This window comes from Diaporthe citri, assembly GCF_014595645.1.
Source record: "Diaporthe citri strain NFHF-8-4 chromosome Unknown scaffold_1, whole genome shotgun sequence".
NCBI lineage: Eukaryota > Fungi > Ascomycota > Sordariomycetes > Diaporthales > Diaporthaceae > Diaporthe > Diaporthe citri.
In genome coordinates this window covers 2422940-2438722 of record NW_025064846.1, presented here as the reverse complement: position 1 = coordinate 2438722, position 15783 = coordinate 2422940, and the positions used below count along the sequence as shown (strand labels likewise).

The 15783-nt window shown below is 56.0% G+C and overlaps 1 protein-coding gene across 1 annotated transcript; it reads right to left on the bottom strand.

The window, feature by feature from the left end:
• Nucleotides 1-1236: 1236 nt before the first annotated feature.
• On the bottom strand, nucleotides 1237-2505 carry INS49_000626 (uncharacterized protein; the record flags this gene model as incomplete). The annotated part of the gene is made up of 1 exon (XM_043161463.1): nucleotides 1237-2505. The coding sequence occupies one exon, from the start codon at nucleotides 2503-2505 to the stop codon at nucleotides 1237-1239; it is 1269 nt and encodes a 422-aa protein (XP_043029969.1).
• Between the last annotated feature and the right edge of the window lie 13278 nt (nucleotides 2506-15783).

The window sequence follows — 15783 nt, the reverse complement described above, 5'->3', positions numbered from 1 at the left end:
TCTGTCCCCTCGATGCCATGCAAGGAACACGGGAGTTTGAACGAGGAATCGCCCAACCTGCCCTTCCCCATGCAGAGAGCCAATAGTGAGTGGGAACCCGTATTCTCCTTCCGTCCCAGCCAGCCTCAAGAGACGGTCTGCCGCCCTAAGGTCTACTCTGCTGTCCTCTGTGTCGGGACACAAGTGCTTGGTCTGATTACCACTGCCGAGCTTTTTGTAGATAGGCAAGGCTCTCGCGAGCACACAAAGGCCTAGGGCACCTTCATGCTTGGCCACGGTCGCATGCACGCAAATTGTCTCTCCCGCCGAAGTATGGTTCTTGAAACAATGATTTTGCTGTTAAGCATTGCAGCAGTCCAACATCATACTCGCATCTTGCATCTTGCACCTTGCATCAAGGCCTCAGTGTCCATCGTACGTTACATGTTGGTTCAGAAAGTTTGCGTGAAATGTGGCGAATCAACAAATACAACAAAGATAGCAGAATCCCTCCATGCGAGACCTGGTAAGACGGCTGTCATCGGGGGAAGAGAGAATGGGCGCGTGTGAGTGATGTGATGCAAAGGACAACTCTTCAGACACAATCCGAGCCGAGCCAAGCGAAACGAGCGGCGAGAAATCGCCAGGACCAAGCCGTCCGCTTCCATGGCTATCATCCATCCCATGTGCGCGACTCGTCCAAGTGCTTTGACCCTTCTCGTATTCCTCGTCATCTTGTTCTTCGTGTCCGCCTGGAAGCGAATGTTGGTGCTCTGTGCGTTGCGCGGATGAGCGGCGGTAATGGGGAAGGTTGGGGGGGGGGGGTTGATAAATCAAACGGGTATTTCTCGCAAATGCCATGCCCTCTGTAAACCATTTTCCCAAGTGCCCATTTCCTGTCCCATATTCCTAATAAAGAGAAATAGCCCCATTGATGCCCCGTCTTTCCGATGGCTCCTTGCTCCTTCATGTCCCAGGCCGAACCATACGCCATTAAAAACCATCGGACCAGACTTCCCTGATCTCGAGCTCTCAAGCAACGCAAAAATGACAAGGTCCATGTCTCAGGCAATCCGCTTTTCCCAATGTTTTCCACTGTCCGTGTTCCATGACTCCCGTTCGATAGAAGACTCGGGCCGTTCGCGCGTGGCGTTTTCAGCGATGAAGTGGTGGGACTGAACCCGGTTCCTCTCCCGGAGCGCTGATAGCCAGCTTCAATCAGAACCACAGGTCTTTGGGCCTCAGAACGTCTTGTCCTCAGTGAAGGCCAACTGTTGACGACGGTGGTGGCGGCATCATCTGTGGGTAGTAGCCGTGCGAGGTCGACTTCCCTTCGTATCGTCCGCAGGCCCCAGCTCTGTCAGAGAACAAAGGCCCTGGATATAGCTTCGAAGTGAGGTCAAATCCACTTCCCATTCTCAGGGGATTGTCCGATGACCGCGTAGAAGAGGTATGATGGAACATCTCGACCGGTTGTCGAGGATCGTGCTGAGGCTCGATGATGGCTGTGGGGTAGTACTGGTACTTCTCTGGCTCATGGACCGCCTTCGACTCTTCGGAGCTCAGTATGGGCTCCATGGGAATCGCTTCGTGGTGGGTGCGGTAATGTTCCGGCCGTGTGTCGTAAGCGGCCCCGTAAGCGCCCCCAAGCATGTTCGCATTTGGTCCCCCATACCCGCCCCCAATCATGGTTGAGCCAGCGCCGGTGTAGCCGCCCATTCCGCCAGCCGAGCCACCCGGGCCGCTGCTTGTGCTCGCCCTTCGCTCGGACTGATAGTGTCCCGGCGACCTTCCACGGACTATCATCTTGGCTGACTTTCTGTGCGCGACTTTGAGCCACTGGTCGTTTCCCTGGCCTTGGGATCCAATGTCCGCAAAGAGTTCGACCACTAGGTGGTAGTATTGTTGTGCTGCCCTGCGCTTCCCATTGTTTGCTGTGGCCTGCTTGAACTGGATCCTTTCGAAGGTATGCTCCGTCGGAAGCGAAGCGTGAAGGGAGGTATGCGGCAGCGGCTGCCCATACAGAGACTGCTCGTAGGCCCTCGATGATCCTCCGAGCCCCATTTCCGTCTGCGCGTAGTGGCCAAGTGGATGGTGCGCCGTCTGGGGAGGCTTGGGGTTTAGCCTGGTCTTTTCCGGGGGGGAGATCGGCCCTTTGTCCCGCTTCGGAGTGTGTTGCACCAACTCAATCGTGTGGGCATCGTTCTCGGAGACAACTGCTGAAATGCACATGGCCCAGCCAGCAACTTGGTACGACTGGGTGGACCCCGATGGTGTGAAGTGTAGAGTGGCCTGAGGATGTGTCGGCTGCTGGAGGTTAAATGAGCAGATACACGAGAAGTAATTCCGCCGATAACACGTCCACTCGTTTTCCGCCAGGAAGAAGCCTTTGTCGATTGTGCCAGAGATATCAGGCTTGACTGGAGTGTTGGGGGCGTCTGAGTAATAGAGCGCGCCGTGCATCGTCAACCCCATGAGTGGAGGGACGGTCTGCTGCTGCTTGGAGGAATTGTACGAAGGATCCATCGCGGGCCTGCCGATATTACCTGGGTGATTTGTGAGACCAAAGTTAGGGCTTGGGGTTGGTGACATAGGACGGCGTCGGTGCCCACCTGGGAAGGACGGAGATCTCGGTGTGTGTTCAGGTGCTCTCCTAAAAGAGGGCGTCGCTGGCGTATAGAGATCTCGCGTGGCTGGATGCGGCAATGTTGTGGATCGAAGGGCATGTGCCATGCCCGGGGTAGAGGTGCTACTCCCACACAGACTGTGAGTCAAAACATCCAATGCGCGTCGAGACAAGGAGTGAACGGGATGGTCAGAACAACCAGTTGGCGTGTTTTCGTACCTGGAGCCAAGGCGAGACCTCGGGTCTATGTGCGGGAAGACGTGAGAGGCTGGAGCATAGAAGGAACCCCCGCTGTCCGGTGGATAGGCTGGTGCCGAGTTGAAGAGGGACGTGTGGCCCGGAGGATAGAGGTTTATGACTGGTGACGGTTGAGCTGAACTTTCCAGTGTCAAAGGGGAGGTACTGGAGTCGTGACTATAGCTACTGGCGCACACATATCAGCAAGGCTGCCCAACAGTCCAACGCCAAGTAATCACTGTTAGCGTCTTCTAGAAAAGCCTGCCACCGAGGATGTTGTAACTCGTTGCCCATGCGGACGCAACACAATGTCCAGGTGAGACAAGTTGTCGTACTGCCAGCTAAGAATGTTGCACAGGTAACAGCAGACTACAGAATCGGGGTGTCTGCTGCGAACACCATATGCGGCATCAAGCGGAGGGGTCTAGACGGCCTAAGTAGCATTTTTCCACGCTACGAAGGGCTGGAGACTATCCTTGCCTTGCGCTCGCGAGGTCGTAAGTACTGGCCACAGAGAGGCCGGGGGGGGGTCGGGGGGCGGGAGGATTGGCTGCCTGCACTCCCTGCTCATGGGCCATCTGCGGGCTGCTTTGTGCGTATTGAGGAATCGACAGGGGCAGCAAGGCACTTCTCAACACACCGAGGATTTTCGATCCTCCCACCCCTGTCATCTTGACATATGTTCAACGATGACGGGGGACGGGTGAGGGAAAGCACTTTGGTGGCGGCGGACACTGTCCAATGCAAAAAGATCAAGGGGTGATTCGCAGGGGGCTTGATCGCCAATCTCATGCTTGTAAGGGCCGTGAGTCTTTGGATAAATGTACTCACCGCATATCAGATTGATTGGGCAGGTCGAGGTACTCCAGCCCGGGACAGGAGGGCGACGCGAAATCCTGCTGGATTGAGAGAGAAATGTTAGGTTCGGCGGCAAAGCGACTGATTGAGGAGGCGCATAAATGAAGCACGGAAGAACGAGTAGCTCATCGGCAGCTCTACATCTTTGTTGACATCATGGCCGAGTCGTTGTCAGCAGGTCTGGGTGTACAGTAGTGAGGAAGAAGTTCGGGCTGTTGATGCGCGTGTCTATCGGCCGTCACGGCTCAGATTAGCTGTCCAGCACCCATTAAAGGAAGTTCGTGACGATGGTAGGGCCAAGCCGGCAAAGGGATCCAAGATGAAAAAAAATGAGAGGGGAAGACGGGGGTAACAAAACGACATCTGCAGTGTAAGAATGCGAGGCTTTGGCTTTTGAGGGTGAAGGCAGATCAAGCCCGACGCCCGAATTCGAGGTTAGGCTGTGGTGTGCGTGAGAGAGTGTGTGTGTGCTTGCTGCACCCTGCAGTACAGTGACCGCAGGATACAACGAGAGACATCTGGCCCCGGTGGCGCAGACGAGTATCAGATACATCGTCTGACGGTGCGTCCAGGCTTACGCTCATGTACAGGAGACTCTCCTGTCTCAAGGCGCATGTAACGTATAGCTGCACGCCCACCGATTCCGCTAGCCAAATTTTGATTGGAAAGAGAGAAGAAAGAGTCCACGGCCAAGACACAGGTCGGGTGCAGATGTCATTTTGCACAAGAAAAGTAGTATCTTGCCAGCGATCTCTGCCGTGATGACCTCGAAATTGCGAGCCAGAAGACATCCGATTCGCACATTTTATTTCAAGGAACAGCTCGGGTGGCAAGTCTGCCGAATTCATGTGCATGCGGAAAAAGAATGGAAGTGAATGCCGAGTTTTGAGACAGGCAGAAGAGACATGAGTCTGTGTTATGGGCTGACATGCTTCGTGGGGGACTGTACTCACCTTCTGAAACTTTCTGAGCTCGCCTCAACGAGTTTGTTCTTCAACACACGCAACAGTCCCGCAAGGCCTCTTCCCCAGAACTGAGCAAGCCATGCCTTTGGATGACGATACGGGGTCTGCCATGCAGTTGGAGAGCTGGCACCGCGGAGCCGTGTTGCAGGTCTTGCCGAGCGGATGATCTTGCACATGGAAGCTCGTAACAAGGTGAAGGGGGCGCCCTAAATAATTGGCCATGCAGAGCTTCTGGGGTGTGCAATGGGGATCGGGGCGGGGCGGTGGTATTTTGAGCAAAGTGTATGCAGTACTAGAGGGGGGGGGCCCAACAATGAGTAAATACCTTGGGAATTTGTGAAGTCATGCGAGGTGCCTCTCCACGATCCAGAGAGGAATCGTTGCGCAGGAGGCAGTCGATGGGGTCGAGCTGGTAGGGTGCCTATCTTACCCCCATCCGTGGGGCTCATCGTTAGCTGAGGTTCCTGGCTGGGGACTGCTGCAACAGGGTGGCATGTTAGTGCCTTCAGGGGTGGCTTGACGTGGGTCGGAAGAGACAGAGCCTCCATAATTTGGAAGCCTGGCCCCCCTTCGCCAACCAGAGCCTAGCTGTGCGGCGGGAAGTCTCCTCCTCCTGTCAGATGATATCTGGGCCGCATGAGCCCAATGCACACGAGCGGCACGGCAACGCAGGCAAGGTCTTGGGCAATGTGCTCGTCTGCTAAGCAAAGTGCTGACCGACCTTAAGAGGTATTTCTGCCCTTGTCATTCCTAATGACCGATTGGCACTCGCACTCAATGCTGTCGGAAGTCTCAGCTATCCTGATTGAATGCGACGCGTCAGCATCTCCTCCAGTGAATCTCAGAAGCGTTGCCGAATTCCAACAAATAACGCCGTCGTTCCACCTGACAAGGCAGGGTGGGATTGGAACGAGGCCGAAGGGACCGGGCTGGACTGAATATTGACTATTGCATGCGGGCTCAGCGCACAACGGAAGTCGCTGAAGTACAGCACGAATTGACGGACGGTTGAGAAGTGGTCTTTCTCGTAGGTCGGAAGGTTTTGAGGAAAGGTCTTGAGCGTGGACAAATGCCGCCAGCATAAATATGGCTGTTCTGGAGAGGGTGTCGCACTTCGTCCGTCGCATCGAAGAGGACGGGCTGGGCCTTTTCGTATCGCTCCGCGGTTCCTCGACTCAAAGCTCCATACCGGTGTCTAGAAGCGCTGGGCTCACCCGCTGCTCGGGGTTTACCCTCGACGAGGTTCGAATCCGAGACATGGGAAAAAGAAACGATGGGCAGCATGCACGTCGATGAAAACGGTGAAGAAACAGCACTAACATGTACGTCGGAGTGGGTCCTAAATCAACGTTAGCCTCCATTTTGCAGTTGCTTCAAAAAACGTTGCAGCTGAGTGTGGTGTCTTCAGCAACTGCATTCCTAGTCGAAAGAAGAAAACTGCTCCGGATGGAGCCTTGCACATCCCCGGCTACGAGATGCCATGCTTTCTCCACGGTTGAACCGCACGCTGAAAGATCTGGGCGGGAAAGGTGGGGACGGCAGGTGGTGGGCAACAGGCATTGAGCTCTCAAACATTAATCACTAACGCCCTGCCCTGCTGCCAGTTTCAACGTCGATAGTCACCTGGTAGCATGGGCAGCAGCGGCCGCCACCCATCAGCTGCCCATCCGGCGACAAGATCGCGGCAAGTGTAGCCTCTTTCAACAATGGATGGTATAGTCAAAGGTAAGGAGAAATTCTTACTTGTTTCGACTCAGGTGCTTTGGTCAACTTGCTTGAAGCTGATATGCGTAGTAGCAGGAGTTGCCGTTCAAAGGCGACAGAATGCCTGCAGCGCAGTCCTGGGGTTCGAGAAAGCCGACGAAAGCGGACAGGCAGGAGCTTGGTGGGGATAAGGAAGGCGCGTGGAGTGGACGCTTGCTCTTGTGCGGTGATTTCCCTGGTTCTGTTCGACTCGGTCTGGCCCTTTCGTCACTTCTGTGCTTGGGGTGGGTTGGCCACGGTGTTGGTTGGCAATTTCCTACCCTGGTCTTGGAGATGCTCCAACTGGAAGACTCAAATATGCTGTTCTGGCCGGCCTAAGTGGGCAGGCTGAAGTGCTTCAATTGCCAGGTTTGTCACCTGTTCGGGGGCCTGCGCTGGTTGCCGCCGTCGTTGTCTTCTGATGGAGACCTTGAGATCTGAGGCAGAAAGGTACTGCTGGGCACTACCTACCTGCTCGGGAGTAAGTCGCGAAGCTTGCCGCACAGCTGCGTGTCCTCCCCAAAGGGAATGCCGTAATCAATAACACTCTCGAAGTGTACAAGATCCGATGTAGCGCGTCTGGGTCGGTATTAGGGCGTTCCAATGTGTTGGGTATGTCCGGTTAGCTTGTAAAGGTGATGGATGGTGGATGGATGGTCGGCCAGTTTGGGTGAACCGATAAGTCAGAACGGAGTGCGGCCGGTGGTTGGTGAGGTGCGATGTGAGGCAACGCAAGGTGAAGCACCTATCTCAGTTGGCTTCTTGTTACCCTGGCACAGTGGCTTGACAGGCTCGTACAGGCCCGGAGGCTGGTGGTGGGAGGCTCAAAGGAAGGAGTACAAGTGATACAGGATCAAATGGGAGGGTGCCCTGGTGACTACACACGCCAGACGGTCGAGGATGTGTTCCGGATGAGAGAGTAGCTCGGGGTTAGAAAGGGCCTGGGAGGACTCGAGATGTTTGGTGCCTGCTTGCGACGGGGGGGGGGCGAGAACCGCGTGCCTTCTTAAACTCGAGGCAGACCGGTTGTGCAGACTTCAAGACAACGCCAGCAGCGCACGAGGGGACATTTTGTGGAGATGGGTGAGCTCGAGCCTCGCTGAGGTCGATTCTTATTTCTCTGCGAGTCCGAGTTTGGCAAGGTGAATTTGGGCAGCGAAGGATGAAGGGCCGGCCGTGGACCTTGTGGTTGTACCGTCCCAGCCTGGCCAGACGCGCAGAGAGAGAGGGAGGGAGAGGGAGACGGGCAGATAGGCAGAGAGAGGGTAGTGCCGGTCCAGACTGCCGCATCGACCCTGATGTGTCGCCGTCAGTGAGGTTGGTACTGGGAGGTCAGTACCTATGGTCAGCCAATGTATTGTTACCGTGGTCATGTAGCAGGGTCAAAGCCTCTGCCAACGGACAAATCCAAGCCTCAACTCGTACCAAGTTCCGTACTTGACAATCAAGCAAGGAGCCGATGGCCCACTCCCCAGGCAGGCTTGGTCGCTAGAGCTAATTCTGCGATCAAACGGCTTGCTCGCCTCTATCTTCGCCCCAGCAGGGTCCTTGTCGTGGCCTCGTCACGAGGAGGCCTGCCATGCGCGAGTGTGTTACTGGGACACAGCCATATGTCCTAAGAGCTTCCACCAGGCCAGCCTCGCTGGGGCCCCTCGCCTGGGAGGAGAGATTTTCGGGTAACCAGTACGGTGAGCGAGCGTTTGGCGGGCAGTGTGAGTCGGGGACGGCCTAATATCAACCACCCTCCCTGTGCTCCTAGAGGATAATGGAACTGTACCTGAAGCGCCCCGAGCTGCGGGCTGGCCGCCGAGTAACGACGGGTACCGATGGCACAGCACAGCACAGCACAGCACAGCACAATTGCCAGTCCCACCCCTGCTGGGACTGAGACGATGTTTTCGAAACATTCTGCTTCCATGCATCAGAGATGCACCTACCCTACCGTTGAGACATGTTCTCTACCACACGCCACGGGCTCTCAATCTGATAGGGTAAAGATCTGCCCGGCCAGAGGTTGGTCTAGCGACGGGTAGCTGCAGAGAGACTGGCAGTCTTTGCACGAGCCCAGGTTGGTCTCCGCGAGTTAGATTGACCGTGCCTGGCCCTGGGAGGGTCCATTGTCGTAACGGTCTGGTCTGGTGTTGTCTGGCCTGCTCCCCGTTACTAGTCCGTCTCTGAGCATGACTGCACTTACCGACCGATCGGCCCTTGAACGAGACCAGTGACGCCTGACGGAGAATGGATGGGTTGCAGCCATGATGGGATGCAGGGACGGGACTGGGTGCCGCTGATGCCGTCTCTCGCTTGCGCCAGACGTCGCGATGGCAGCTAATCACCCTCCGGGAGAGCCCTGGGCCTAGTCGTGCCTCGATAGGCAGCTCGATAGGCAGCGTGTAGGCTTTCCAAGAGAATCTTTGGCTTTCGGCCCCGAGGTCATCCCATATCCCGGCTCGGTGCTTTTCCTGGCTTGACAGGTTCGGCAACGGCCGATCATGAAACTTGATGCTGTGCACGCCAGTGAGATCAGTGTCTCTGCGTAACCAACCGGGCACTTCTTTGGCTTGCACGTGAGCGGCTTGCTTAGAGTGCGCCCTAAAATTGGGGCCGGCTAAGATGATAAAAGTCTAGCATGTCCCAGTCAATGGAATGTGATGTTTCCCGAGCGAGGATGCGTCGCCTAGCGCACCGTTTGCTCGCGCCGGTCGCTTACTGCCCTTGTTAACGTTGGCGCCAGCACTGCCGATGAAACGGACCTCGGGAACCATCCTGGCCCGGCACGTTAGGCGCTGAGCCAGGTAGATGACAGCTCCCCCTAGACCCCAGCACGCGAGCAATGAAGGATGGGCCGGGACCAGTGCGGCTGCTCGAGGGGGTCAAGCAATGAGAAGGATTCTGGACGGGGTCCTCCAGACGAACGAGAGACCTCAAGGGATGGCCCATGTTGCCGGCTCGATGACCTGCATGAGGGTGCTCCGCGGACCAATCACATCAGTCATTACCCGAGGCGTCTGAATTCCACCTCACTAACAAGGGCAGATCGGAGCGCGCTGGCCTGACGGCGAACTTCCTGGCTGTCCCTACTGTGCAGGAGCGAGGCTCTGGCCGGGTCCGGGGGTGAACGTCAGCTGCGAGCTGAGCTTTGTTGCCGGTATCTGCGGCGCGACTAAAAAAAAAAAAAAAAAAAAAAAAAAAAACAGCGTCTGGGCAAACGTGTACTGTACCGTGCCGTAGTCTTGCCCGTGTCTAGCCTGGGGGACTATCTAAGGTGACCTCAACGGCGGGCGCTGCAACCATTCTCGTGTTTCCTAGCCACGCGCGATTCTTAATATAAAAGCGATGCTGTTGGATCTGCAGACTAGTGTGAGGAAGTAATCGAATCATCGAACGGGTCGTTTGCGCAGCTGTCCGTTTGCTTTTGATTCGGCCTGCACCTGTCCAGCCACCCAATCTGACGCGGTTCGACCCCCGAAACCCCGTCATCATCACACTCACGGGGACTTGGCAGGTGTGCCTCCCTTGCTTGTCTCAAATGAGCGCACTCTCGGCCGTTTCTTCTCTATCAATCACAGACTCGAACTCAGCAGAGGTGGCTCATTCACGCGCAGTGCCGCCCTATGCGTGGACTCCCAGTGGCGGTGATATGCTCTTGCTGCTAAAGAACCACGACCTAAGAATGTATTGCTTGCTTGGATTTCGAGGCAACTGTTTCTGGGTTACTCGCCAGAGAATAGAGTACACTCATACGATCACGCACGCCGGTTCGAGGTACGAGTGGGCGAAAAGAATCTCGCATCTCCTCTGACCATATCAACCACCGTGCCTCCGCACCGACCCCCATGTCGGGGACAGTCGCGATTGACAAGGTCAGGTCGGATCGGGCCGTAACTTGAAATGCCAGCGAGGCATATGAATGACCCTGGCCTGCCAGACCTGGTAGATCTGGCTGGAAAAGGCCAATGGACTGGGCAGACGTTGCCAGGCTCATGGCTCAAATGAGTTGATGCATATCTTGATCCACTTCCTCGCGGCGGTATCACCCACAGCCATGCTGACAAGCTGCAAGCCTTGCCGCCAAGGGAAGTTCCAGGTCCCGCAACGAGCAGGGCCTCCATATGGCATGGTCGTCTTGGGCCCCAATGTGTTTCGAGCCCCATGATTTTCCACACCTTGCCCCGTGAGACTCTAGATCTTGTGCGATGTGACAGCTCACCAACGCCTTTCTACTTCAGGGCCCTCTGCCGTGCTGATGGCGGCTGCTGGAGATTTCACCGATAGATGAGGCTACTGCTGTCCACGGCTGTTATTGTTGTCCTGCAGAAAGCAAGTCAAGGGTGCATGAACGCATCCAACATGTTGAGACTTTCGTGGCAGCCCGAACTTAGAACTGTCACACGGGATCGCCCAAACACGCCGTACTTGGTGACGACGGAAACGGGGCTGGCATTGCAAAGAGACGACGAGAACTGGCTCCCGATCATCAAGTAGGAGAAAGAAGCACGAGGAACGATCAAACCCAAAGCGCGTGGTGTGGGGAATGGGCAGTCGGGCTGGGATGCGGGCGTCAGTCCACATCGGAAGGCAGGCAACAAGGACGGCGTGCTTGATTCGACACTGAACAGGGTCAAGGCACGTTTGCCAGCTGGAGGTAAACTCGGCTGCCAGGGTGGTGCTGGCGATGGCATGCAGGATCCTTTCCGAGTTCAGCGTCGCCTGCTTGAAGCGTCTTCCGTTCTCCGAGGGGGAGAGAGAGAGAGAGTGTGTGTGTGTGTGTTGTGTCGACGCCTGAAGGCTGGCAAGAAAATGCATGCACAAATATCTACTGCACTGTGGGTGTGAATTGCCAGGCCAAGGCAAGTTAAGGTACACTAGGCAAGGCCTTGAACGGCAGGAGGGGCCAAGTAGAAGTACATTAGGGTACCTGAGCACCGGAGTGCCTGGATTGGGGCTGAACGTGCCTAGAACGACATAGCGCCGATGTGATACTACTCAAGGAAGCTAGCCTCCCAGGGTACGGTACCCGGCGTCCTCGCTCAATTTCGATGGGGCCGACACCTCCTCGACCGAAGTCCCTCTCGTCCAAGGAAAACGACGCTCCTGAATTCTAGTCCGCGTGTGCCAGGACGTTGCAGATAGCATCACTTTCCCAACCGGTCAAGCTCCTCCACTGAACAGTTGTGCTGGCAGCACTCACCGATTCGCGTCGTCTACCTTCAAACAATTGGCTGGATGCACCAGGCAGACCGGCGTCGGGCAGCATCAGTCTGACTGCGCAGTAGGCCCGGCTTGTGGCCTGGATGCAATCCGACTGTGGAGTTGGAGCGAGACCTCACATCTGCTGTCCATGCAGCCTCTTGTCTGCCAAGTATCCAGCTGCGCGTGCGGCTCGTACCTTAATTACAGAGACTTGGAGGGAGCACTTGCCGCCATCCAGCCACGACATTGTCGAGTCCCGATACCGCCGAACACAAGATACCAACACCCTGAAGCTCCTCGTATCTCACACATGGAGCCATGAGATCGCCACAACGGGCCCAATGGCTGCCAGAGCGATGTCAAAGTCTTTGAACGTCCTGCCCAGGAAAGAGGGAAAGCCAGCAGACCAGACAACTCAACCTTCAGCAGGGCGTGTCCGACCGCTGGTGATCAGCTAGCACCGCGTGTGTCTGTCTGCACACCAGCCATGTGTGTTGCGCAGCGAGACCTTGCAAGCAAATCACGGGGTGTAGAGCCTGCAACCTCTGCCCTGCGCTTTCCCCGTGTCTGCAGTGGCCAAGCGCATTTCGATTCGTTGCAGCCTGTGGGTTGTCGGCCTTCCCCTCCACTCACGAGAAGAGGCTTCTTGTTTCAAGAAGTCGTCATTTCGCAGTGTCCGGTGTGTCGTACAACCAAGTACCAGGACAAAGCTGTTGTACTAGCTTGGCCTATCGCAAGCAGCTAGGGGAACACAAAGCCAGGTCGCCGCCAGGTACCGAGGATCTATCATCAAGCCACTGTCGACTCAGTTCCAAACCCCTCGGCCACAGCAGAGCCCGGTACATTAGAGACACAGCGGAGTGCACAGGGTGTATTGACGTACTTTGACAGCGCGGATGGTTTCAGGTTTTGCAGCGCCGCCGCCCCCAGCGCCCCTGGCCAGTTCAGCTGCCCTGTCTGACGTTGCTTGTCCGCAAAGCCGTGAGGGAAGTGGCGCGGCGGTGCTCGACTGCAAGTCCATAGGGCGAAATATCTGCGATGAACGTCCCCCAATTCCCGACGCCAACAGTTCTGTTCGACATCACACTGATTGGCCTCACCGGTAGCATACCGTTAGACGTTCTCCTATCGTATGCTACATGGACAAACTTGTTGTTTGTGCCATCTTGTCAAGACCCGCGGTCTTCTCATTGTCAGACTGTGTAGTTTGTCATGGCGTTTTGCCATTTAGCCAGAGCCAGCCTTCTTTCTGTCACGCCAACGAACATTCGACACTCCGACATTCAACTTCGGCGTAACTTGATGGGACGGCTTCCGTATTTCTCAACTGCTGATTGACACTGTCCAGGTATGCAGTCGTTGCCTCCAGAACTGATTAGCAATCATGGGGCACTTACAAGGAGGTAACTGTCCTGAGGGCGCATCGCACAAGCAGTTACAATCACAGGGAGGGTCTCACTGGCCGCCCGAAGCATCTGCACTTTGTGTCTGGCGGTGACTCCGCACCTACCGCGGCCACTTTCGCTGTACAGGAGTTGGCAGAGGCAGCAAATTAGTCACTTATCCTGGTCATTCACCGCCAGCGCGTATCAAGAGCTGGAAGGGGCCTGTTATGTCAGAGCCTTCCTCTCAAAGGTCAGCAATTGCAACATCGTCATTGCCAATGCACGTTGGCCTTTCGCCGCCCTGTGAACACCGGCAGGATCCCGAGGCTTCATTAGGTAGGCACATAACCAGGGGAGATTTTGGAGGGCCGAGACTACAAAAGCTTCATGCTCGTATATTGGTCATGTCGAATCATTCGGGATCACTAGACAGCCACGATTTCCTGGTCAAGAACCACACCCTGCTCTCACGCCGACCGATCAAGCAATAGCGAGAGTTATGTGTTATCGTTTCACACCCGGCGAATGCAGCTGTTCGACTCAGCAGCCAAACAAATTCCCCAGACGCGATATATCAAAATTTGAGCACGGTCTTGCTCACAGACTGGTCTTAAGCTCACATAATTTTGTGACTTAATCACGGTACTTGAGACTTTCAGGCACTTTTGTCTGCCGGTGCAAGACCTAACATTGGATTTATACCTGACACTCTGCTTCGCGTTGATCTTTCAGAATTGGAGTTCGTTTCTACGAGTTCTTACGCGGCGGTTCCGTATGTGAGCACCTGGTTGGTTCAATATCAGAGCTATGGATGATACCTTTGAACAATACAGTGAGTGTCTTTCAACCAACATCTACTCTACTTCAGATACACTCATAGAAACACAGATTTCGAAACGGGGGGAGGTAAAATTAAGAAATGATAGGTACGCAGCCTGGTCCACACAACGTCCGATGCTGACGACTGGACGCATCCGGCCACCAAAGGCGGAAGAGAACAGATCCATGAGGGTCGATCCCTTGGGGCTACTCTTGCATGAACCAATCTGGCGTTGCAACAGTTGGCTCGACACATCTGCCGAACAGGCCTTTCTTCAGATCGGATCATGATGTGGGATCGCCTCGTGCCTACATCGCCCAAGTTCCTGGCCTCGCCTAGATCGGGTCCGTCGTTTCCGCGCTAGCTCGCTAACCGTTTCCGAATCGGGCGCGATATTCAACACTGCTGTCACGATACGCCCGCCTGCCTTTGCCACGATGGCCTTTACCAGTCGGATCTCGGACTGCCGTAGGCCTCACTCATGCTGTGGCCTGGCACGAACCGCGGAATGAGCCGTCTCCCTATTCGGACAGGGCGCCCGCTAAGACTCTGCAGGCCAAGACTCGAGGCTCCTTTGGAACAGCAAAAAGAAGGGGTACAGGTCCATCGTGATGGACGTCGTCTTTGCCGAGATTGTCGTGGGTGTTCATTGACTTGCTCAGCAGGGGCAGGCAGCCACAGATTGTTTCAGATCAGACGGTAGTCCCATGGTGACGCCGGGAAGTAGCATGGTATCTTGGGGCTCGATTTCGCGCGCCCGTCATCAACGCGGCGGCAGCTGATGTTGGCCGCCGTTAAAGACCTCACTTCTCCACTCGTTCGTTGTAACGTGTTACGGGCCCTAAAGCTTGGGGCCGGCGCTTTGCATCTGGCCCAAGGCGTTATCACCTACACGACCAAGATTGCTCAGTGTGTAGCAGCTGATGGGGCAGTCTCACTGCTGGTCGCACTGGCATGGGTCATGAAGGCATACTGCCGGCCCGGCATGGCATAAGCCAGGATATCTCGACAACCAGCAAGCAGTACGCAGCTCAGATCATGGGGAAATGGGTTACGAATGCTCACGCCTTGCGAGACAGTGTCTCAGGGGTCGACCAGAACGGGATTGTGCTTTGCTGAAGCAGTGCTCCTTGTGCGAAGACGCGTGATTCCCAATGTGATTTGCGCCCTCACAGGTGCCGAAGACGTTTGCTACGGGCCCTCCCCGGGGCCCCGGCAAGCCCCTGGCATCCGTCTGCTCACAATGGCCTTGTCTGCGGCCGGCAGATGGACGATGGGCAGGGCCCCAACGAGCAGGGCAGACCGAAATCGACGGGGGCGCAGGACCAGGGCCAGGCAGGAATATCCCGACCAACATGACGAACACAGCTGGAGCCCGTGTTACGTGCGGATTCGCCATCCACCAACCAAGTCCGCCCAGAGCGGATCGATAGCGCACAGCAGAGTACCCCCGGCCGTGTCACCAAAGTGACGGATGGGTACATGAGAAGAGGCGGCGTGCTGGCAAGCACTTGATCGCCAACGTGACAAGAAACGTGACCCGGTCAGGCATCAAGTCACGGGCTCCAACACCCCCAAGGGCCAAACACGGTACGCAAGGTCCAATCTCCCCCTGGTGTGCCATTGCAGCCGCAGGAGGTCGAACCACTCTCTGCATGGGGGGGCGAGGCGCGAGAAGAAGGCAAACAGACGACGGCAGGCAGGACTCAGGAAAGCAACGCTCAGGGGGTCACTCTGGAGTGCCTCTGTACATGGGACAGGACAAGGGGTGGCAGCTGAGTGACAGTGCCTCTCTGCCTTTGTGCGCCCGGGTCGCTCGCCCGGAGTTGGACGAACACACTCTGTCACTCAACCTCTGACTCTCTCGCTCCTTTTCCTCCCACGCACCTGGACCCCCCTTTTCTGAAGCTGGGCAAGAGGCTGCAAGAGGCTGCAAGAGGCTGCTAGAGGCTGCTAGAGGCTGCCTCACCTCACCCT